Raw genomic sequence first — 25,320 nt, forward strand, 5'->3', positions numbered from 1 at the left:
TGATTAAGTTATCACTAATCAGTAGAAGTACTCAGGTGGGTCTGAGACGTGGGATTATAATGATTTTTCTAAACTTGATTTTTATTTTTTGATTTACATCCATTTAAAATGACTTTGAATAAAACTTTAAATTCTACTACCAGTAAAAGGCCTGGAGAAAATTGGTGTATTGTGAAAGTGTCTGGATTTGTTAAGTTATACATTGACATAACTACTCCAGGTCTAACTCTTTTGAATTTTTGTTTAAGGAACGCATGTCGAATGTTTTAGACAAACAACCAGTAAGATCTAGTTTGTTTTATAAAAGTAATTTAAACTGGGCTGTTTAATTCACACTGATATTCATTGTTTTGATGATAAATGTAAACTGTAAAACTGCAGCACATCTTTAAGCTTTTGTTATTGTTTTGTTTTGTTTGTTTAGTCCTATTTTACAAGATTGGTTTAAGATGAAGATCTGCATATGCTTAACATTCTGGGAAAACATTAATTTGGTATTAAGGAAGAGTAATTTAATATTAACTTTGGACAAAACGTTTGGCTCCTTCTTCCTTAATTCTCCCGGGTCCTCTCAGCGGGCGGCGCAGCAGCTAGAAAGTGAAACCACAACAAAGCGCGTTGACGTCACAGATCACAGAGTTTAATCCCATAAAAAGCAACGCATGAATCAATTAACAAAGCTGCAGAGGTACAGAGATATGCATTGATTTCCCCATACAGACAAAGACAGAGAAGACAGATCAACAGAATGAACACAAAGACAGAGAAAAAATGGCAAAGACGCGTCTTTGGAGAGTCACTGTAAAAAAATAGTGTAAGCTCTCTGTATTTTTAGCGCTGACACGAAATTTTATACTGAGTGGGTGTTTCTCTTATTTAATATATTCAATCAAGGCGTTACGCTGTTTGACCAATGTAAAGGAAGAATTATTTATTAAAACTTTGAACAAAACGTTTGGCTCGTATCTTCCTTAAACAGCCGGATCCTCTCGGCGAGCAGCGGGGCAGCTGTAAAACGAAACTAAACAAGGCGTGTTGACATCACAGATCACAGAGTTTAATTCGTACAAAGCAACACATGAATCAGTTAACAAAGCTGCAGAGGTACAGAGATATGCATTTTATCACAAAATAACAGACAAGGAGAGACAAACAAACACAAAACACAGAGACAGACAAAGGCGCCCACGTGGAGAAAAATGGAAAAAACTCTCTCTATTTTAGCGTTACATGTACTTTATACTGAGTAGGTGTTTCCGTATTTAATTTATGCAACGAAGGCGTTCCTCCTGTTGACCAACCGAGAGCCACCTTGGAAAAACGTAAACCTTCCCCTAAGTTTTAATGACAAAACTCAAGAGTCATTTTAGTTGTTAAAGTTATAAGTTAATTTCACAAAACCTATTTTACTCCTTTGGACTCAGCATCTCCCAAGATTTGAATCTTTGCCTTATCACAAACAATGATGAGATAGAAGTCTTTTCAACAGATTCAAAGTTTGTGATCAACTCCAGATGCAGCTCAGAGCCCCTGGGAAACCCCCAACCTCCGACCTCTAGGCAGGGGAAGATATTATTTATGGCCTACTAATTTAACGCCTTTCAAGAGAATAGTGTTTTGTGGCTGCTCTAAGTTACAGCCCTGCCAGGAGAATGTTTATCTCTGCTTAATATTTGCCCAAATAGGAATGTTTATCTCTTATACGCACATGGCATGAGATTAGCCATATTAAACATTCAACAATATCCATATTTCCTTAACACCAACCAGGAACCTCTTCGGCATTCAGGGAAACTTTAAAAGTCTCCTAATTTACAGCGAAGCTCGAAGGGCGTCTGGTTTCTGTCAAGCCAAAAGGGGGGAACACTTAATCCTGGGCGTGCTGGGTACGAGTGTCCCCGGCGCCGAAATCCTGAGATAAGATCTGCAGACACCCCTGGAATCTAACGTCTCCTCCATTATCTCTCCTAAAGTTCTCAAAGAGACTTGCATCTGGTAATTTTCAAGGAGATGTTGTTTTTACAAACCCCAGTTTTTTGCTTTCCCACAATCAGCCTCTCCAAAGATTGAGTTCTGCCAAAATAATACATAAAATCACAAAAAAACACAAAATAAAGTATAATTCCTGAGCCATTTTCTAATAGTATTAATACTTAGAAATTAAATGTTAGGGGTTTCAATCTTCTATTTTGCATTAGTTTTACACCATCCCAGATGCTGGCCTCCGGCAGGTCTCCCCCCAACTGCCTGCAAGAATGCTAATTTTATGGCTCTGTGTTCTGGCCGCACAGCAAGAGGCCCCATTTTGTGATCTGCATTTTGACCCCTGTTTGTCTGATTCAAAATAAGAGTGTCAAATATACCTTTTTCCACATGCCGTCAGATTAACTGTATTAAACACTAAAAATAATAATTTTCCTCAACATTGGAAACATGTCTTTTGAAGCAGGTGATTACAAGGTTTTGGTGTTTTCCATCTGTTGGAGGTATAGTATATAATAATTGAAGCGTAGATTGAATGGATCACATCCACCGTTTAATGAGCAGAACTGGACAAGTAGGAGATAAGGCTTCACATGATGAGTTGCTCATGGCTTTTTACACACGGACTGGCCTAGAGTTCTGAGCTCCAGGCCTGACTTTGAACTACAACAAAAGCTGTTGTCTCTGAAGAAGAGTGCGACTGCTTGGAGAAGCAGTTTCACATTTATTTCGACGATAGCAGCCACAGAGCCACGAGCGGTGGAGAATTCACTCGGACACTGTTAAGGAAAATGATTATTTAAGTGCTAAAATACTTACAACATGTGTAAAGGTATAGCCAACACTTTTATTTGGAACAGTTTTCTGTTGAGCATGTGGGAGCTGACAATAGCAGACATTTAAACAAGCAGGGCTTTTTTCCTCCCCCGCTGAAGACAGAGTAATAAATTTACATTCCGATAGGGGGCAAGAGACTTCTTGGCGCCTCTCCCCGTACCAGACGGAGATGAACGCGAAGTGGTCCGCCCTCTTACTTGGATAAAAACCAGACATCTGAGCTGCAATGAGGGGAGTTTCCAAGTTTCTCTGGGGGGCCGAAACAGGTCTCTGATTGGTTGAACTACGGAACGCCTTCGTTGCATAAATTAAAATACGGAAACACCTCTTTGTATAAGATGGTGTAAAGAGAAAGAGAGAGTTTTTTTCCATCTTTTCTCCACGTGGGCGCCTTTGTCTGTCTGTGTGTTTCGTGTTTGTCTTTGTCTGTTGTTATTTTGTGATAAAATGCATATCTCTGTATCTCTGCAGCTTTGTTAACTGATTCATGTGTGGTTTTGTATGAATTAAACTCTGTGATCTGTGACGTCAACACGCCTTGTTTAGTTTCGTTTTACAGCTGGCCGCTGCTCGCCGAGAAGAACCCGGCTGTGTTAAGGAAGAGACGAGCCAAACGTTTTGTTCAAAGTTTTAATAAATAATTCTTCCTTAATAACACACAGTGAATTGAAGATATTTGTGTTGGAAACACAAATGAATGATGCCTTTGGAAAATCTGATCTCTGTTTTGTCATTACAGTTTGCAGCTGTTTTTCTGGTGCCTTGTGGATGTGGTCTCCTTCAAAGTCTGCGTTTTTTGATAAAAGATTAAAGTAATTCCCCTGATGGAAAATGACAAAGCCAAATTTACTTTTTTTAAGTGAAACCATTGTTTGATTATGCTGACACTAAAGAATGTTGTAATTGTGTTTCTGATGCTAATGAAACTCATGTTGAAACAAAATGTCTGTTTTGAAAAACCGGTGACAGGTCATGTCACAGGATCTAGTTTCCTCACGAGGAGATTTCACCTTCTCCTAAAACTCGCTGTTTAATTGGCATAATAATCCAATTTTCAGTGAGCGACGGGCGCTCAGGTGGAAACCTGAGGTTGACAACCGAGGAGGATCAGGCTACAAGAGGATCAACATTGACTCATTTTTATTGCGTGTTTTCGTTCTTTGCGAACTCTGAAAAGGACTTTCGTTTCGTTTTTTGCGCGTATTTTTTTTGAACGTTTCCTGACGAAGACTACATATTTTGTTTTTTGAGAGACTTTCGATGGACACTGAAAAAAAAAAACATGCAGCAACTTGTAATTTTTATGTTTCTCATTTTTGACAGTTTGTAATTTTGTGGTGAGTGTTGTCTTTTGAGTTGCAGAGTATTTCTCAGTGATTTCTTTATGTGTATCGTTGTTTTATTCTTTGCATTTTATACCTTGTGTTTTTGTTGGTATTGTGATAATTGTGTTTTATGATTTTTATATTTTTAAAATGATAAGTATTTCTTACTCTTGGGTTTTGTTTAAAAAGGGGAACTGTTATATAATCAGGCTACTCTTTTGTTTTTTATTTTGGTTTTTTCTTTCTTTTTTTAATTTTTATAATACATAGTTTTTGGTTCTGTATTGGAAGGCTTAATCAATTTTTGTGAGGTCTGTTTATTCAGACCTCAAAGGGGGACTGTTGAGGAAAAATGATTATTTTTAGTGCTTAATATAGTTAATCTTACGGCATGTGTAAAAGTTATATTCAACACTTATTTGGAACAGGTTTTGTGTGAGCATTCGGGATTGGGCCAGATGAACAGGCATTCAGACAAACAGGGGCCTCCCGCTGTGCGGCTAGATCACACGAAGCCATAAAATTAGCATTCCGATGGGGCAGAAGCGCTGGAGCTTGGGGGAAGAGACTTCAAATTCCAAAGGTATCTGCGAAGTCTCATCTCAGGACCTTTCTGCGCCCGGGATAGCCGTACCACCACAGGGGTCAGGACTAAGTGGTCCGCCCTTTTGTTTTGACAGAGACCAGATGGCCCTTCGATCTTTGCCGTAAATTAGGGGAGTTCTTAAGTTTCTCTGAGTACTTAAGAGAGTTTCTAGTTGGTCAGATAGCAGAACGCCTTGATTGCATATATTAAATAGAAGAAACACCCCCTAAGTATAAAATTTCGTGTCAGCGCTAAAAATTCAGAGAGCTGTCACTATTTTTGCTTTTTTGCATCGGCTCTCTCCAAAGACGCGTCTTTGCCTTTTTGTTTGTCTTTGTCTTCGTTTGTCTTTGTTTTGTTGATCTGTCTTCGTCTGTATAAGGTAAAAAATGCATATCTCTGTACCTCTGCAGCTTTGTTAATTGATTCATGCATTGCTTTGTATGGGATTAAACTCTGTGATCTGTGATGTCAACGTGCAGTGTTGTTGTTTCACTCTAGCTGTAGCGCCGCCCGTTGAGAGGACCCGGGAATTTAAGGAAGAAGGAGCCAAACATTTGTCCAAAGTTAATAATAAATTATTCTTCCTTAACAACACTTTAAAAAGAGGCTGGTGCTTGGCATCATTGTTTCTCTTCTGTGAACCATGGTTACCAAGAACCAAGAAACACGTGCAGTCATCATTGCACTGCACAAAAATGGCCTAACAGGAAAGAAAATCGCAGCTAGAAAGATTGCACCTCAGTCAACAATCTATCGCATCATTAAGAACTTCAAGGAGAGAGGTTCCATTGTTGCCAAAAAGGCTCCAGGGCGCCCAAGAAAGACCAGCAAGCGCCAGGACCATCTCTTAAAAGTGTTTCAGCTGCGGGATCGGGCTACCAGCAGTGCAGAGCTTGCTCAGGAATGGCAGCAGGCAGGTGTGAGTGCATCTGCACGCACTGTGAGGCGGAGACTCTTGGAGCAAGGCCTGGTCTCAAGGAGGGCAGCAAAGAAGCCACTTCTCTCCAGGAAAAACATCAGGGACTAGGCCTGTCGAGATTAACGGTAAATCAATTAATCGTACGATAAATTAAAACTATCGAAGTCATTTTAATTATCGGCATTATCGTCTCTTCCGGCCTTTTTCTCTTTCACCGAATGAAAAAAGGCTCAACTCCGGTGCTCTCCACTGACCCCCCCTTTCTCATTTCCTTAGTGTAAAGCCCAGCGCACACTACACGATGTTAGATCTGTCGGCCGATTGTCGGCTCATTTTCAAAACCTGACAAACCATACTTTAGTCGACATAAATCCTAGGTATAATGACTCTATCAGGTTCGATCGTGCCGTGCGGTGTCCAACAATGGGCACAAAATAATGGCTACAAGTCCAGTTAACTAATTTTAAAACCAGGCATTAATCAATGCTTTACTACAATCTACCTGCAATGCATGTGGCTCTAGTGTCAGCGTAAAGTCTTGACTGAATGAAAATCATTAGAACCTATTTACATCACGTTAACGAAGAACAGCTGAAAAGTTACCGGGTTTATCAACTGCGGTAGCAATTTCGCTCCAACTCCTCCTCTTGTCATTTCTATATTCTTTGCATGTTGAATAAACATTAATGTTGTTTCCACGTGTATCATCTCCAATGTCCGCTGGACTTCGGGTTGTCAGCTGTTTGGGATTCCCCGTAATTTCCCCTCAGAAAGCGCTTTCTGATTGGCTACCTGTCACATTCAACAGGCTGCGTTAAGATCCCAGTCGGGAAAAACCCCTGATTTAGATCAGAGCGGCAACGACGATCTACCGTAACACACCACACAATCTTAGAAAGACCAACGTTTTAAGATTGTCGTAAGGGGAAAAATAGGAGCAAAAAATCGTGTAGTGTGAACTATTGCATCAGGTAGTCGATGTGCCCATCTTCTCTATTTAAATCTAATTATTACTGAAGGGCAACATAATATACAGACTTCATAATCTGCACTCTTTTGGTTGAATGCAGTATTTATTTCCACTTTTACTTTATGTTGTTTAGTTTATTTTTTCAAGTGAGTTTTTTGTTAATGGAGACTGAGAATCCATTTTATTTTTGTTTTTGGTTGTTTTGTTTATTTTATTTATCAGTTCCAGTGTTAAGTGTTCTTTTGAAAATAAAGTGTATCTAACTTTGGCAGGAAATCGCATGCATTATTACGTCATTTCCATTAAATCAGTGTAAAAAGGTCTTCAAACAATATTATCGTTTATCGCAATAATTTTTGAGACAATTAATCGTTGAGCAAAATTTGCTATCGTGACAGGCCTATCAGGGACAGACTGATATTCTGCAAAAGGTACAGGGAGTGGACTGCTGAGGACTGGGGTAAAGTCATTTTCTCTGATGAATCCCCTTTCCGATTGTTTGGGACATCTGGAAAACAGCTTGTTCGGAGAAGACGAGATGAGCGCTACCACCAGTCTTGTCTCATGCCAACTGTAAAGCATCCTGAAACCATTCGTGTGTGGGGTTGCTTCTCAGCCAAGGGAGTCGGCTCTCTCACAGTCTTGCCTAAAAACACAGCCATGAATAAAGAATGGTACCTCCGAGAGCAACTTCTCCCAACCGTCCAAGAGCAGTTTGGTGATGAACAATGCCTTTTCCAGCATGATGGAGCACCTTGCCATAAAGCAAAGGTGATATCTAACTGGCTCAGGGAACAAAACATAGAGATTTTGGGTCCATGGCCTGGAAACTCCCCTGATCTTAATCCCATTGAAAACTTGTGGTCAATCATCAAGAGACGGGTGGACAAACGAAAACCTAGGAATTCTGACAAAATGCAAGCATTGATTGTGCAAGAATGGACTGCTATCAGTCAGGATTTGGTCCAGAAATTGATTGAGAGCATGCCAGGGAGAATTGCAGAGGTCCTGAAGAAGAGGGGTCAACACTGCAAATATTGACTTGCTGCATTAACTCATTCTAACTGTCATTAAAAGCTTTTGTTACTCATGATATGATTGCAATTGTATTTCTGTATGTGATGACATCTGACATACACACATAAAAACCAGAGGGCAGCAGATCATGTGAAAATATAATATTTGTGTCATTCTCAATACTTTTGGCCATGACTGTATAAGAATAACAATAACAATCTCAAACAACACGTCAATAACAGACATTACAAAAAAATATAATATCACAACTCCTGCTGTTGACAAAACCAATTAGATGCAAGGCTAGAACAAAGTACTAAAGTAATGGGAAAAAATATATAATAAAAATAGATAAAATTAAAAAAATAAAATAAGATAAAATAAATTAATCAGAGGGGACTACTAACTGAAATTCTTCCATTAACTCAAACAATTTAATTGTGTTTAAATTCTGCATCTTTCTCAGACATCTTTTAAAAAATGAAAGATCATTTTTGAGAGCAGAGATTGAGAGGGAGGATTTTGCATAGTGACATTTATGGATATATTTTGTTATAATCATTGACTAAAAATTCCAAATTTTTTTCTTTGATAGATAAACCGAATTTAATGTTTTGTAAGGAAATAAAATCCACATTTATTGGTTTAGAAGACAGAAAGTTTCGAAGTTGATCCCACAAGTTTAATGCTTCTTTACATTCATAAAACAAATGTTTAGTTGTTTCCAATTGAGTTGTACAAAAACCACAATTCTCAACATTGAACTTAAATCTCTCTCTTAAGAACTCATTTGAAGGATATATGTTATTTATTATTTTAAAATGTAATTCTTTATATTTAGGAGGAATTGGGAATTTCAAATAATTTGTCCTAATTTTGACTATCATAGATTTCTTAAAATTTTGTAAGAGAACTGTGCTTTTTGTTCTTCCTGGGTACATATTATTTATAGAATACTGATTCAAAAACCTGTTGCTGCATGTATTATCCCTAATGTCCACATGCTCAATTTGAATCTTATGGAGTCTTGAAATAAAGAAATTAGGTAAATTCTTTTTAACTGATTGAATGAGGACATTAGGGATACTACGTAAAACTTCCTGTTAAATTCCTCCAAACTTAGAATATCACCATTTCCATCCAGTAAATGAGTAATTGACCAGATTTGTTTATTCCACCAATCTTCTAGAAAAATAGATTTTCTACCACCTAGAATGGCTCTGTTGTTCCACAGTGGAACATTATGAGGACTGAAGTTGTGTTTGAACATTAACTTCCACTGTAACAAAACCTGTTGATGGAAATTAGAGAGTTGTAGGGGGAGTTTTGATCATTCAAAATCACATTTCAATAACAACTCAATACCTCCAACTTTTTGAAATGCGAACGACGGTATAACAAACCAAATAAGATCACCGTTTTTTTAAAAAGGACTGAAGCCATCTAATTTTTAAAGTACCATTCATAATTTCAAAATCGATTACGTTGCTCATATCTGGTGGGGAAGTTCAAGTACACCTCGCTGCAGCAAACAGAAAGGGGCGGGGACGGACCGCTGTCAGTCTCATACCTTATATGGAAATGTGAAATGTCCGGAAATGAAGGGGGCGCTAGTAACACTATTTCCTGTACCAACCGTGTTATAATAATTATAATAATAACGTATTTTATTTGACAACGCCTTTCAAAACACCCAAGAACACTTTCAACATTAAAAATACAAATTAAACAGTAAAGAAATGGCTACAAAACGTGATATGTCACGTGGTATGGCCCTTTTTTATTTTTAAATCTTTATTTAAAATTATATTAGTAACAAACAATCTAAAATAAGCAACAATAAGGAATCATTATGGAGATGTATTTATCCATCCTTAAACCCCACCTATCTCAAACAAAAGTCATAAAACATAAATCAAATTAATATTTTGGAGACAAATGTACATTACATTAAGAGCACATTTATCCATCCATTAATTATCATGATTGTTCCCTATAGTCGGGTCATGAGGGCTGGACGCTGGACAGATCGCCAGTCCATCGCAGATTAGGAAAACAGATATAAACAAATACTTGCTGGTGCTGAAGTTCAAATAATATATTTTGATGTCGTGAATGGTATTCTTAAAATAAATCAGTTAAAATCTAAAATATAATAGCCTCTGGCTTATTAAATAAGAACTAGATGGAAAAGAGGTTTGGTCGGTAAAACATTTAGTCAACAATTTTGGCCATCTTAGTACGTCCATTCACAGTGCACTTTTGTTGTTTATTTGCCAAATATTTTTCTTACTATTCACATTGTGAATATAATTTACAAAGAAACCAAAGGACTTTTGAACTTCTAACAAGTGCCATTCCGAAAACTAGAATATTTTTGGTTGCAGGTGACCTGGCTCAGCTATTATCATTGTTTACCATAATGTCTCATTGGAAACTTTTGCTATAAGGACTCCAGCTCAACCAGTAAACTGATTGGTGTCCCACTATTCCATTTAGAAATTCCATATCAATTCATAAAATAAAGACCGTAAATATCCAATTGTTGCAAAGCCCAAAGTGATTCATTTAAAACTTTAAATGTAGCTTCAACCTGGAAAGACTTTAAAAATGATCAAGGGCATATTTCACAACATAAAAATTATAAACATGTATGAGAATGCAAGACAGATGTGAGACAACATCTATATACATTGCAGATATGTTTAAACAAGACGTGGTTCATTCCCACTCAAAATAGAGCAAGAACACAACATAATACTGTAGCTACTAACATAAAAGGAAAAGTCTGAGCATAAAATACATTTCTCAATTATACATGTTATCTACTTTTCTGTTTTTATCTAATGGTGCCCTGCGGGATAATAATTAGCTATGCTACATGCTAAAATTAGCCTTCCCTGTATGAATTACGAATTTCACTAGTTTACAGCTGTTAATTATATTTTCAACCTAATCTAGAAAAGCGTACTGATTCACGATGTGAAAAAATTTCAAGAATGTAAAAATACCTTTTGTTGACTATGTGAGTTTTGCATTGTTGATCGTGGGCCGAACATCAGTGCAAGAGCCTCACAAACTTCTTTCTTTCTTCTTCCTTTCCTCTTAACCCCGCGTCTTAAGGTATTTATATTAGTGATTATGAAAATAGCGCCCCCTTCATTTCCGGAATGCAATAGTCCCATTTGCAAATAAGGTATGGGACTGACGGAAAGGTCCGTCCCCGCCCCTTTCTGTTTGCTGCACCGAGGTCCTTCTCGCGAGGTGTGCTTGACGCAAGTAACGAGGCTGGGCTTCACTATCAATGCTCCACCCACCCGGTGCGCTCTCATAAAAAAAACGAGCGTTCCCGGTAGAGGAGCAGCTGTTTTGGTCTGTTTGAGCAGAAGCTCTTAGTTTAACGCGCAGAAGATTCTGTATTTCTCCGTGAGAAGGGTCTGTCCTCACTGGTAAGCTTTCTTCACTTCTTTTCTGAGTTTATTTGAGCAGACGCACTCGCTAGCATTTAGACCAACGCAAACAAAAACAGCTGTGGTTTGGCGTAAAAGCAAATCCATTTGAGTCATCGCATTTCTAAGGAAGTCTTCCTGGTTACCTGGTTTGCATGCAGTCAAGCCCATCTTTTCACACACCCATTTGAACTTTGTACGTTTTCTTGAAAAGATTTTTAACTGACTATTTTAAAATAAAAATATTTATTTTGATAGTGTCAATGTCTCAAACAAATTAAGAAAACTTTATTATAAATTTTTGCTCACTTAAAATTTGCTTCTGTTTAACTTCCCCAAATTCATCTAAAGTCTGAGATTTTTGAGATGCTTGTGGTGAGACACACTCTAAATGCCAAAGTTCCACAATATTTGAAATTGCTTCTCATTCCTACTTTGCGGTACTTTTTGAGTTCCCAGGCCATAATGTGGTATATTGGGGTAAAGGTGACCCAATATTTGTTATATCTATCTCATCATATATATTTGACTTCCATGTACCACAAAACACAACCATTTACAAGATTAATTTATTTAAAGTAATTAAATCTGATTTTTAAATGTTTTCTTTCTGTTTGCTTGTGATATCACAAAAAGTTGCTGCCTAGTTTAAAGCTTTTTAACCCATTTCCCCCTGAAGTTGTCTGCCTCACAGGAACAATGATGAACTGCTGCGGTCTGATCACTGAAAAGAAGGAACCAGGTAATCAGCTGTTAGAAAGCAAACTACACTTGGTTTCTTCTCAGAAAGTCTTTTAAGCACAGAAACTGTGAAGTGTAATAAGACACTCATAAGATATATTTCTATGGTCCATTCTTGTCTTTCTTTTGCTGATTTAGTTCCTCTGAAGAGCATTGATGCTCAGCTGGAGGTGAAGGACCACGTAGCTACTCTGGTCTCCACTCTGAACTACGAGAACAAGGAGGACAAACCTCTAGAGGCTGTGTTTGTCTTCCCTCTGCCTGGAGATGCTGCTGTGTGTCATTTCAGTGCTCAGATTGGAGAAACACACATTGTAGCTGAGGTGAAGGAGAAACAGCAGGTGAGCTGGAACAAAGATGTCTTTTCTATAAAAAAACTGAAACACAGAAAAGTGAACATTGCTGACATGCTTCATGTGGACTGCAGGCTCAGGAGGAGTATGATGACGCTCTGAGCTCCGGTCAGCAGGCCTTCCTGTTGGAGGAGAGTGAGCAGAGTCCAGATATCTTCTCTCTGAAGGTGGGCAGGCTGCCTCCAGGAGAGAGCGCCTCCATCAGGCTGGAGTACGTCACTGAGCTGGCTGTGCAGGCTGATGATGGGCTTAGGTTCTGTCTGCCTGCTGTGCTCAACCCTCGGTACCAATCCCAGGGTAGGAAAACTAGTCAATAGATGGATGCACTCATATACATTTTAATTGCAAACTAAATGACTCCCAGTTTTCTCTCATGTTGTTTCCAGGTAGTGAAGGTCCCAGTGTCCAGGTGACCTCAGTACCAGCCTCTCTGGTGCCCTACAGTCTGTCCTTTTCCGCCCAAGTGTCCTCTCCTCGTCCAATCTCTAAAATAGAGTCCAGTTGCTCTCTGGAGCCTCTTCAGTATCTCATCGCTGATCAAACTAAGGCCACGGTGGGTAGAGAGCTGATTTTACTGCTGGATGTAGTTATTACAAACAAGATAAATCAATTTAGTTTTCTTATTTCTGTGTTTGAATTATAGATTAAATTGGGTGGAGGACACAAGTTTGACAGAGACATTGAGCTACTGATTTATTACAAAGACGCCCACCAGCCCTCTGCTGTGGTGGAGGCAGGACAGGCCTCTGCCAAACCTGGTGAGAACGGATTACTTAAGGAGTTACTGATTATTCATTGTTGGAATATGAGAAGGTTTATGTATATTTGTATTTTTTCCATCTTCAACATGTCCCAGGCTCTCTGATGGGTGACCCAGTGGTGATGGTTAGTCTTTACCCTGAGTTCCCCCAATCAGTGATGTCCTCACTCGCCGCCTGTGGAGAGTTTGTGTTCTTGGTGGATCGATCAGGAAGTATGGGCTGCCCCATGAACAACAGCACACCGCAAGAAACTCGCATTAGCAGTGCACGGGTATTTATCCAAGTTTTAAAGGAATGTTTGAGTTTTTTTAACCCCTTAGCTGACACTCCAAAAGTTCTAAAATGCAAATCAACTTTTCTATGAGGGCACCGATGTCCTCATGACAACTACATTTCTGTGTAGAGTTGATGACTGTTCATTTTATTTAATACAGAAAATGTTTTAAGTGTGATTAATAAGAGTACGTTTTCCATTTAAAAGCTTTTATGAGAAGGGTTAGAACAAAATCAGACTTCTGCTACACTGAAACAATTTTCTCAAAAACGTTATCATATTGAATACCATCAGTGCAATTTTGTCACTTGGTATTATATAGACTTTTAACCAAACAGTTGTTTTCTCTGTTCAGGCCTTCTTTATGAAGGTTCATTGTCAGAGACTATGACCACCATAATCTTTGTCATAAAGTTATTGGCACTCGTGATGTAAAAAACCGCTTTCAGCTCCTGATATCTTGTCTTTCTTTAGGATACTCTGCTGCTCCTGTTGAAGAGTTTACCAATGGGCTGCTACTTCAACATTTACAGTTTTGGATCTACCTTTGAGCACATCTTTCCGTAAGTGTCATTGAAGTCTTTCTTTATCGACCACCATTCAAAAAAGGAAAAATTTACTAGTCCCTAACTTTCCGTAATTTCTACTCAAGAGCTCTTGTGAAAGTGTTGTTTCTTTTTATTTTGTTCAGTATGATTTTTTTATTTGGAGTATTGGTTGTATTGTTCTTACTGGCAGTAAGAGCGTGGAGTACAGTGAGAAGACCATGGAGGAGGCTCTGAATAAGGTTGAAAAAATGGGGGATAATCTTGGAGGAACAGAGATTCTTCAGCCTCTTAAACACATTTACAGCCAAGCCTGCATTCCCAAACATCCTCGACAGGTCAGATATACACACTTTTATTGCACCAACTCTTGAAGTTGCACCAGCAAATAATGACCTTTATCACATCTATGTAAAATGAACAATGTGGTTGTTCACCACAATGACTCCTACTGCTTCACCCATTTCTGGAATGTTAGACAAACTTGTTTTCTCCAAAGCTCATTTACATCTCCTCCCTCAGTTGTTTGTCTTCACTGACGGAGAGGTGGGGAACACCAAAGAAGTTACTGATCTTGTTAAGAAGAATGCAGACTCCCACAGGTGAAACCATAAACACACAGATCCCCCGTCTGGTTCATGTTCTGATGTCATTGTGAGTTTGAAATCAAACTCTTGTATCTTAGGTGTTTCTCTTTTGGGATTGGAGAAGGAGCCAGCTCTGCTCTCATCAACGGGATGGCCAAAGACGGCGGAGGTCACGCTCAGTTCATCACTGGGGCTGACAGGATGCAACCAAAAGTAAAAACAAAATTTCTGAAAAAAAAAAATCACCAACTCATCAGAATGTAATGATAGTAAAAGTAAATAATTTCACAACTATTGTTTGAATCACAGGTGATGCAGTCACTCAGGTTTGCACTGCAGCCAGCTGTGGAGGACATTTCCGTCTCTTGGGATTTACCAAAGGGAGTGTCCGCCACCGTTCTCTCTCAACCCATTACAGCTATTTTTCAGGGTCAACGGTCACTGATTTATGCTCAGCTAACTCTACAGGTAGTCACCTCTCTCTGTTTCCTCAAGTATAAATTACATTGGTGAGATTTAAATCATACTATATATATATTTTTTTTTATTTATTTTATTTTATTTAGTTTTTTTCTTCCTCCAAATCAAATTATTTTTATAGAGTTCAGAGGAAGCCGATGGCACTGTGACAGTGAAGTACAGCCTGGCAGGTCATCCCTCTCAGAGCCAGCTGCACTTCAATCTCAAACCTGCAGAGGACTCTGGGTAAAACAGCTTAGATCATTGTTTTAAGGCAATAACTGTATTGTATTTGTGTAAGTCAGACAATTGTCATGGAAACCATGTGTTTTAATATTTACTTGTTGCTCAAAAACTTTACATTATAAAGTGTTCCCTTTGTGTCAAGTTATTTTTTAGAGGGGCTCGATGTCCTGTTTCCTTGTGTAATCAAGATTTTAGGACATTTAGAAGTCTCTTACATGGCCGAAAATTTGCAGCCAAGGTGTATGGGTCAAGAATTGTCAACTAGATATTATTAGCAGAGGGGCTGCACAGTGGTGCAGTTGCTGGCACTGTTGCCTTGCAGCAAGACAAGGCAACAGTGGGGTCCTTCTACATGGAACTTGCATGTTCTCTCTGAGCAGCATGGGTTTTTGGACATCTTCAGGGATTTCACTTCAGATGCAGTTCTCATGAAATGTGGCCTGAATTTCATTGGTGAATGTTTGGGTGGCAACCAGACTGTTTAAGTCCAGTCTTTTAGAGCTACTGTCAAGTAAAACTTTGCTGGTCAGGCATGTCAAATCTGACGATCATTTTTGTTGATGAATTCTGTGGGTATCAGAGTTGCTATGGTGGGGAAACCCAGTGTGATCAGGAGTTGTCCGATGTAGCTGATGTGTTTTGTCGTGTTCGTAGTCAGGATCTCAAGGTGCAGCTGTATAATGAAGGATGCGATTTATCTACAGTGTTGGTTTTAATTTCCTCACTTCTTACTTTCTCTACTTCTAAATTGACCAGGTGGTTGTTTTAGTTTACAAAAAACCTTTGGAAGAATAAAGAAGGTGCATGAGGAAATATAAGTGAAGATAGGATCCCAACTCTTAGCTTTATAAATCGGAAATTATTTTTGTGCATTTGATATATGTTGGTATCGCTCCAATGATGAGTGGAAAAATTAATCTTGACAGAAATCCAACCATATCCTAAAGGAAGAAAGGGGGGTGATACAGAAAAAGCATGCAAACAAACATAATAGAGGGGTTAATCTTTATGTTGAAAGCGATTGAGCTCCATCTTTAGATGTTTCTCCTCCGTGTCTGCAGATTAACAGTCCACAGACTGGCTGCTCGCACTATGATTCGCTCCCTGGAGTCGGAGGAGAGGACGCAAAGTGAACAGAACGATGAAGAAATGAAGAAGAGGGTGGTGGAGCTCAGTGTCCAATCAGGAGTGAGCAGTTTTTTCACTGCCTTCATAGCTGTTAACAAAGACAGCGGCGAGTCCGTTGAAGGACCTCTGGTGCGCAGAAATATCCCAACACCTTTCTTTCCAAGTGAGTGATTTTTATTTTTAAATAATCGTTAATATAGAGTTAGAATAGGTATAATTGGTAAGTAAACCTCCTATTGACTGGAAATATCAACTGACTATGAACTGATATGATAGACTGATCAAATAAGTTTAAGTCTGAAATTATTCAGTTGAAAAAGCAGAATTTCTCCCATATTACGGTGTTTATTAAAAGTATTCACCCCTTTGGATATTTTGCACTCTATCGGTTTTACAGATCAATTGTGATCAACAAATTTGGCTTTGTTTGATAATATTAAAGACCAGATATAGTATGTTTGGACACTGCAGTAGCAAATTCTTTCTTAATCCAACTGAATAAATTAACTTAATTTCAAGTGAATTTTAATGTAAATGTTTTTATTTAGGACTGAATCTTCCTATGTACATTTGTGGTCGTTTCTGGTTACATTTAGAAAAACAGATTCCACAATAAGGGGGGGAAGTATGTAATTTCTCCAATGTTTTTAATTATTTTAATAGTTTCAAATACTGATTTTATTTTTTTCCACTACAATGTTTCAACTTATAATCTATATTGAATCTTACTCTATACATCATGAACAAGAACAAAACATGAGCCAAGGTAGGAAAATTCCCAAATTCACATCAGAATGTTTCCAGCGGCTTATATTTAGTATATTTTAACAGACTATTAGAATTTTAGTCTGAAATAATTTAGAAGCTGTAACTAATTTCAACAGTTCTTTTGGTATTGAAGCTGTCAAACTTGTGTTAGTAAAAGCAAACCAGGCCAGCTCTACATTTAGCATCAGACTTAATCTTTGTCTGAATCCGTCCTCTGGGCTTTCGAAAATATATTTGTTGGTGTGTTCAAAAAGTCAGAATAGAACCCTCTGAAAACAGTTTTTGGGATAAAATGTAATAGTCTGTCTATCCTTTTTTTAAAACATGTTCATCTATTTTGGTCTAGTGGGCGTAATGGCTGCAGCTTGTAGTGCTTCACCACGTCGTCGTAAGTAAAACTCTAAGGAGGAACTGCTACAACTTAAAAACACGATTACTTTGTACTTGGATACCATTTATCATCAATAATAATTTATTACAAATATTTGATTATTTTCACACAAATGGAAGAGAAATTAAACCATCACAATAGCACGTATTGTACTTTTCAATGCTGTTTACATGATACCAATTTATTTAAAATATATACTGCAGCAAGTTTGTGTACTTTCATTTTAACCATGTATGGTTAAAATGAAACCTTAAGCTTGATAGATTATTGTTTAACATTTTGTCTTAACAGTTTTGTTAAAGATAAAATTAAGGTCTCGGTGCATAATAATTTCATAACCTGAGTTTTATTTTCTTTGGTAAAAAACATTATAAAATAATTCTAACAATTAATATATCAGCTAATTCTTTGTTCACTAATCTTATGTCTGTTTCAATCAATTCCAAGAAATGTTTAATGTAAAAACAAAAGAAAAATTTAAAATGCTTGTATGAATTTTACAGCATAAAGTGAATATTGACAGCTGCATGTTGGAATAACACAAATGACAAGTTCACTTATTCCGGTATTATTAGACATGTATCCTGCAAACCTGGCTACACTTATTGTGGTTTAAAGCGCGTCCTTATCCAGTTCATGTGTGGAAATAAAAACAGTACAACCTTAAAAACCTTTTTATCAGTGGTTAGTTTTGCCTCTGAGAGTTGGGCATTCTCAACCCAAAACCCAGTAATGCCCCCTAATCCACCAGCACTAACATGGCCACTGACAGTCACACACACAGTAAGCAGGTTATAGTTAAGCTCTAACTAAAGCACCAGTATGAATGTCACGAAGTTAAGCACCAGTATGAATGTCACGAAGTTAACTAGTTGGTTTTTTTAACTAACATGTGGTAATTTGATACCACAGCTAATCTATTGATGTTTCTTTACTGATGGCTCACAGCATGGTCACACCCAAACAAATCGCACAAAGTGTCTACATTAAGTTATACTGCAAAAGCACTTTATACAAAAAACTTTTAGTTTTTACAGATTTTTATTTATTTAAGTTTTCAGTTTTTTTCTGATTTTTACCTCCGTCTATGCATAGATGGAGGTAAAAATCAGAAAATGTAGAGACAAACTTACTGAAGCCCAGACCTGTTGATTAAAACAGGTAAAGTGAATTTTACATTTGGCATTAGAAATTCAATCTGAGCATATTCTGAATACATCCTGAAGGTGTCTAAATAGTATTCAGTGTCATATTCACCAAAATAAAATAAGTCTGAAAACAGTTATTGGAATGAAATGTCACCTTCTTAGAGCTCAAATTTTTTTTTATGTCTCTCTGTGTCTCCTTGTAGTCATGAAATGTCTCGCAAGACCTCAACCAATGGGTAAGTAAAAACTCTAACTCACTGTTACTTAACATTTTCACTATATACTTGGGCCGCATTTACCATCAGTAATAATTTACGACAAGTCTTGAATAACATTTGGCACAAATGGAACAGAAATTAAACAATCAATGATTTGCTGTACAGCCACAGTATGTGCTTTAATTATATTGTCCAAATCAGTAGCATGTATTTTACTTACAGTCGTTCACATGACACAAATTTCTTAAAAGATTTTACTGGAAGAAAGTTTGTCTACTATAACACTGAGATTACCTTACACGCTCAGACTCCCTTAATCATTTGTTTAAAGTGAAAATGTAAACTTTACAGGTTATTTTTAGTTTATATGTAGTCATATTGTTTTGGTAAAGATTAAATTAAGCCCTCAATACCCTAGCCTGAAAGAAATTGTTAGAATGAAATGTCACAATCTCACTCCTTTTTTATTTATACTGATCTAGCTATGATGTGTATGGCTCCAACAGCTTTGGGTAAGTAAAAAGACCTGGTCCATCAAAAAATAATCATTGAAACTGCAACTGAAAAACATGGTCGCTATATACTTGGATACTTTATACAATCAATGATAACTAAAAGCTATTACCGAAGCAAGCATGTGCAAATTAACACTGGGTTGCCCATATAGTTATTTGGGAACAGAATGATAAAGTTGTAGACTTTGTAGATTATTTTTACCTGAAGTTTTTTTTGTAAAGATTAAATCTACTACCCTAGATGTAAAACAATTCTAATTTTTAAAAGTACATTTTAAAAAAATCATAAAATTTATATAAAAATGAAGAGGCAGCTAGTATAAATACACTAATGCTGAAGTGATGTGGTCATGCCTTCTGGTAGTTGTTAAAAGATGAGCAGCATCATTTTAGACTAACTGCAGGTGATGGGGAGACGAGTTACAAGTCAGCCAAGACGAGAGAGGGTTTTAGGAGGAATGTAAGATTTGGCTTTGGCATAGCTGATTAAAAACAAGTCTTGACTACTGTTAATACTCTGTTAATCTCTCAAGGGACAATCTGAAAATGCTCCAAGATTCCTGACAGTACAGGGTTCACAGAAGTCCGTTTGCCCAGACCAAACACAATAATTTCAGTTTTGTATTTATTCAGTCAGTTTCGAGTTAACCATCCTTTTAACATCCTGTAGACAGTTTAACTGAGGCTTCAGAAGATCAGATCAAAATGAAGTCAAATATATGTGGATGTTGTTGGCAAAACAATGGAAAAAATGAGAACCCCCATATATGAAGGGAAACAATAGGACCCAAAATGAACCTTTGATGTACTGTGGAGTACAAAGTCGTAGAAGATTCTTCCATAGATACAGGAAGAAAAAAACTGTCAAACAGATGAGAAAACCTGAGCCTCTGTGACCTACAATGCGCTATACTTTGATCGACAGTATAAATAAAAGCTCCGAGAACTGAGTGGCTTGAATCAATAGTTAAGAAGAAACCATTTAAAACACTTACAGGTGCTGCTACTGTGCAATGGCGGGATTTAAAACCAGATTAAAACGCCATGAGCATTTCTTTGAGAGATTTGCATAGGAATGGGCATTTATTGTAATGCTTATTGATGTGAAAGATTTCTTAACTGGGATGATAATTTTGATCAAATTACAATTAATATTTGAAAATCTCCAAAAATGACTGTCAGGATTAATTTAGCTGTTTTCTGCTCTGTTCAATGACTATATCAATAAATTAAAACGAATAATTTAATGCAACACTGTATAGAGTTTAACAGTTAAAGAAAACACAATTTATGTAAAAGGTATTTCAAGGAATCTTATTTAGAAATTGGTATGTTTTTATTGCAGTATTTATTTGCAGGGCTTGAACTGCAGTAATGTGTTATTACAGCCATACAGTTGGTTAGAAAAGTCTAGCAAAGATTTTGTAAAATGATTTTTATTATCACCTGTATTGCTGCCACAATAAGTACCACAAAATACTGTGAAAGTGCGGTAAGTTCTTATTGTCTATTCATGATGCTCAGAGTTGAACATTTAAGTTTTTAGGCTTGTTTTTAACTTTTTGAGAATATACTAATGTATATAATTGACCCTCCTTTCAGGCATAAAACGTAATAGAAATAAGATCTCAGACACCTTTGATTTATTCTTAATACCCTACTTTCTGTTGTATGGCGCCATGAACGTATGCAAACATGCCGATTTACTTGTACACAATTTTTTTTCTTTTACTTTGAATGTCTACCTTTATTTCTCATTTTGTTTTTTCTTCAGCATGTGCAGATTCTCTTTGTGATAGCGCTATGCCACAGTCATGTAAGTGTACTTTCATAACCACATCTATTCATTCATTGTTTACACCAGTTTTCTATGTATGGTCACAGAGGGTACTGATGTCTATCTCCACTGGTCAGAAGGGGTGTAAAGATACAATAATCTCACGATACAATACGATATGCGATAATGATTTATTTATTTAAATTATTTACGATCACAATACAATATGTATCACGATATTTGGCAAATGATATGATTCGATGCACTTTTATGATTTCCTGAAAGATTTTAGAAGGACAGAGTGGTTTTAGTGACATTTTTTGTACCATAGACTTGGATTTAATTAACTGAAAACTGATTAAAAGCACCAACTACACAATACCTGACTCTGATTGGACAGAGTCTAAAAGCCTACAGCTGGACAAAATGAATCAAAGATGCAGTGAGAAAATTAGTTTCTGTCATTTATTTCATGTGGATTTGACATAAAACTCAAAGTTTCAACAGTGATCCAGGAGCTGAGTGGGGAGATTATCAGCCTCTGTAGACTCTCAATATGCAAATGATTGATTGCACTTGTGTTTTTCTTTTGGACATACTGTGGCTGCGGTTTGGAGTAAGAAAAAGTCTTTTGGACTATAGGGAAAAGAGTTTTCTACCTTGGCTCCCGGAGTTAGCTGTGGCTGTAAGCTGTTTACTACTAGCTGCTGGTGGAGTGGCTCTGCCTCACCCCGTAGTGATCGACTCTTTGCAGCTGCGCGGCGCGGCCATTCCCCTGCATGGATCTCTGAGTAAACTGCCAGGATCTCATCGTACTCTCAGTCTCTGATACTCTTTGTCAGTTACTAATAAGAATGACCGATCCGCCATTGTCATCATGGAAATCCGCACTGCGGCCAGACTCCGGCTGCGACTTTACTTTGTTTCTTAGCAACAAAATACAGCCCGTCGTTATTTATTAAAGATTTGAGATTTCCAAAAATAAAGGAATCTGATGTTGCGTTTCGTTTTATACGTTTGGAAGCTCATTCCCTTTCACATAACCTGAAAAGCCGTTTTTCATTCGGAAAATATGATTTACTTATTTTAGCATAACTCCTGTTTTACTCGGCCTAATAACACAATTAAAAAATGGTGTGTAGTTTATAATGTGCGCTTTCAGCACATGTTGAAAGTGAGATTGTGGAGGCAGGGTCTTTCTGCTACGCTGTCACAAACCAGACATGTTATAAAGACGGTATAAGCCTTTAGACCCCTATGGTTTAACGTATGGATACTCACGGATGAAAAATCGATACCTACTGAGGGTGGAAAAAATTGATAAATATTGTAGAATCGATATAATTATACAGCCCTAGTGGTCAGTGCGGTCACCAGTCAATCACACAACACCACACAGAAACAATGAACAGACAACCATACATTTATGGCTACAGGGCATTTTACAGTAAGTAATTAACCAACCATATTTCTGGACTGTGAAAGGAATCTGGAATACTTGTGAAAAATCCAGATGGGCTGAAGTAAACAGTAATGTTTTCTATCCTTGTTTGGGGGTCAACGGTTTTTGCACATCTTTTGTTGTCAGGCAATTGTTTCGAGGACTGAGCAGCAAAGGAACTAATGCTGCCTCACCTCATGTAGTTCTGGTACCTAAGGTTACAACTCTTGAGTGCTTTTCAGACAATAAGACTTTAAATTTTATCCTTTGATAAACAGGGAACAGTATAATACTTCGAGATGCTCCTAGAGCTACAGGCGATGTAACAAAGTTACCCAAGTTGGAAATAGGATACGGCTCATCCTTTTCCAGGACTTGTTGCATAAGAGTTTTGGAGAGACAAGTCATGGGAGATACGTTAGACTGTCAACAACAACAAATAAGGTTCAAATCACAGTCCTCATTGTGATCTTGGTATTTTTATCATCACATTAACAAAGGATGTTGTACTTGGCAGGCTATTATTTTTTAGGTGCCATCCATGCAAATTCTACCTGCCCATAATATAGTTGGCCTGCTGGGCCAGACTTTCACTGTGCACTATACTTACTTTTTGATGTGTTTTTAGTTGCTGACATACTAACATTCACAGAGATGAAAGAATAGTGTCTTCAAAAAGTAGTTGTAATTTGTGTTACAATATTTGGCAACAGTATTGAAATGATTTGTTTTCATAAGTACTTGAGTGGAATTTACAGAACAATTGTAACAAAACTCACTTTGGTTTCATCATAAGACAAGAGCTAAGACTTTTATTGAACTTTTTCTATGCCACAGGTAAAATACCACCAAAAGAACTTCAGGAAGAACCCAGTGAGCCAGAAGCTGTGCTACCCAGTGTACCCACTTATCAAGCTCTTTTCACTTCACAGGTGATGGTGATTTAGGTTCATGGTTAGATATGCCAGCACTGTCAGCCGCTGAACCACCACAGCCCCGTAAAGACCCTGTGCTGCAGCTGGTGTCTCTGCAGAAGGCGTCTGGCTGCTGGATGCTTGATGCAAATCTGGCTGCTATGCTGGGAAAGACCAGCGAGCAAGTGGAAAAGGCAAAGCCACCGTCGGTGGGTTCTAAACTAATATTTAATATAAATTTTAAGGTGTTATGTGTCAAGAATTCCCACATTAAGAAAATGGGAAGTAAAATTGTAGGTAGTTCAAATAATCATCAGCCTGTCCATCAATTTTCAAAATCAGCTCAATAATGTTTATAGTTGCTTGCAGTTAGGGACGTTTAAGATCATTTGCAGAAGTAATGACTAAAATGCAGGAAAAACAAACATGCAGTCATTCACTCACACCTGAGAACTTGAAGGCCATTTGTCTTACCATCCATGTACTTGCATTGTGGGAAATGCTTTAGTGCCAAGAAAGAAAACCCTCATGGAGAACACAGAAACTCAACACAGAAAGTCTCCAGGGATTTGAACCGAGAACCTTGTTCCTGTGAGGCAACTGAGTCAACAACCATGTTTTAATGTTGAGCTGTAAACAGAGAGTTGATATGGCGTTAATCAACTATATCAAGCATATGAAACCAAACTGGTAATCTTTAACATACACCATGACATGAGATTTAAAGAATAACCGCCCAACTGAAACTACTCAGCAAAATACAGAGTAGCACAAGTATCATTATTTTCTTGTACAGTAACAACAAATAATGGATAGTAAAGTTTCCAAGCGACAATGATGGGATTTAAAGCTGCAGAATGTAATTTTTAAATGTTTTTTTTTTTACATATTGGTTATGACTGTTACTATGTCATAGTATGAGACAGATAATCTGCCTTCTCCCATTGTTGCACTGCTTTGAGTCAAAAACAACCCAGCAGGGCCAGGAGAAGGATATTGGTGCTGTCAATCGACATCATGTACTTGTTCCTCACATCTTCCCACTTGAGCAGCGAGCCTGATCCACAGCACTAATATCTCCTGGCTCCAACTAGTTGCTTTATAACAGGAGCAGTGCACTTCTGCAGGTTACTATAGATGCATTGGAAGGAGCTTGATGTTGTTTCTTTGACAAATTACCTGTCTTATGCCATACGGTCATGACATTGACAATTTTATCAAATATATAAAACACTTTTTCCAAAAAAGTTGCATAACATGGCTTTAATGCAATATCTGAAACAACTTGCAATTAAATATCATGCCAACATGGCATGATCCTGTTTTCTGTTTCATCTCTCTCTGTTAATTAGGTCAACAATGAAGTGTGGGCCTCCATTCTCGCCCTGATTTGGCTTCATGGTTTTAAGATGGATGTAATGGAGGAGTGGGAGCTTCTGTCTATGAAGGCGGCATCATGGATTAAAGCTCAGAACGGTAATATATATAATCAGCAGGGATCTGTTACGTTCACCATGATGTGTTTAAAACAGAAAGTAAAACTAGATGCAAAAATAATACTAGTGAAATCTTTTCTTTCCTTCAGCTCCACATGTGTCAGAGTGTGTTGAAGCTGGAAATACACTGTTGGGTTGCGCCGTGAAGAAAGAAGCTCTGGGGATCTGAGGTTTACTGACAGGCTTCAGCTCTACTATGGAAGCACCTCAGTGTAGGAAGGAAAACACTGAAGTTGTTGATGACCAAGAAGAAGCTTAGGACTTTATTTTCTCTTTGCAAAATTTAACCATGTATCTGCCAGCATGCCGTTAGATATTTGCACAAATATGCATAAAAAGAAGCCATGGAGCATAGCTTTATGCTTAACTTTCAGCATATGGATTTTAATCAGTTTTACTGAAACAATATATTCATGTAATAAATGAGGAATAAATGCATAAAAATAAAATAAAAATGCCATTAACTTTC

General features: G+C 37.6%; 1 protein-coding gene across 5 annotated transcripts in view; it reads left to right on the top strand.

Annotated features, from left to right (window-relative positions):
- LOC114161616 (von Willebrand factor A domain-containing protein 5A-like) overlaps positions 1-25,320 on the top strand; it is a 56,057-nt gene extending 30,737 nt beyond the window's left edge. Inside the window, exons 1-21 of one of the 5 annotated variants that reach the window (XM_028044993.1) lie at positions 10,934-11,089; positions 11,769-11,831; positions 11,969-12,171; positions 12,258-12,480; positions 12,570-12,736; positions 12,827-12,941; positions 13,040-13,215; positions 13,693-13,781; positions 13,957-14,101; positions 14,286-14,365; positions 14,449-14,563; positions 14,660-14,818; positions 14,952-15,055; positions 16,117-16,346; positions 17,298-17,339; positions 18,694-18,726; positions 19,191-19,220; positions 20,998-21,039; positions 23,374-23,564; positions 24,708-24,831; positions 24,941-25,320. In XM_028044993.1, the coding sequence (XP_027900794.1) occupies positions 11,789-11,831; positions 11,969-12,171; positions 12,258-12,480; positions 12,570-12,736; positions 12,827-12,941; positions 13,040-13,215; positions 13,693-13,781; positions 13,957-14,101; positions 14,286-14,365; positions 14,449-14,563; positions 14,660-14,818; positions 14,952-15,055; positions 16,117-16,346; positions 17,298-17,339; positions 18,694-18,726; positions 19,191-19,220; positions 20,998-21,039; positions 23,374-23,564; positions 24,708-24,831; positions 24,941-25,020 (2,391 nt within the window). In that variant the 5' untranslated portion in view covers positions 10,934-11,089; positions 11,769-11,788 and the 3' untranslated portion in view covers positions 25,021-25,320. Of the gene's footprint in view, positions 1-10,933; positions 11,090-11,768; positions 11,832-11,968; positions 12,172-12,257; positions 12,481-12,569; positions 12,737-12,826; positions 12,942-13,039; positions 13,216-13,692; positions 13,782-13,956; positions 14,102-14,285; positions 14,366-14,448; positions 14,564-14,659; positions 14,819-14,951; positions 15,056-16,116; positions 16,347-17,297; positions 17,340-18,693; positions 18,727-19,190; positions 19,221-19,342; positions 19,372-20,997; positions 21,040-23,373; positions 23,565-24,707; positions 24,832-24,940 lie in introns of those variants that run through there. The other 4 variants (XM_028044994.1, XM_028044999.1, XM_028045002.1 and 1 more) reach the window with 4 other exon arrangements.

This window comes from Xiphophorus couchianus, chromosome 18 (assembly GCF_001444195.1).
Source record: "Xiphophorus couchianus chromosome 18, X_couchianus-1.0, whole genome shotgun sequence".
In the NCBI taxonomy this organism is placed as follows: domain Eukaryota; kingdom Metazoa; phylum Chordata; class Actinopteri; order Cyprinodontiformes; family Poeciliidae; genus Xiphophorus; species Xiphophorus couchianus.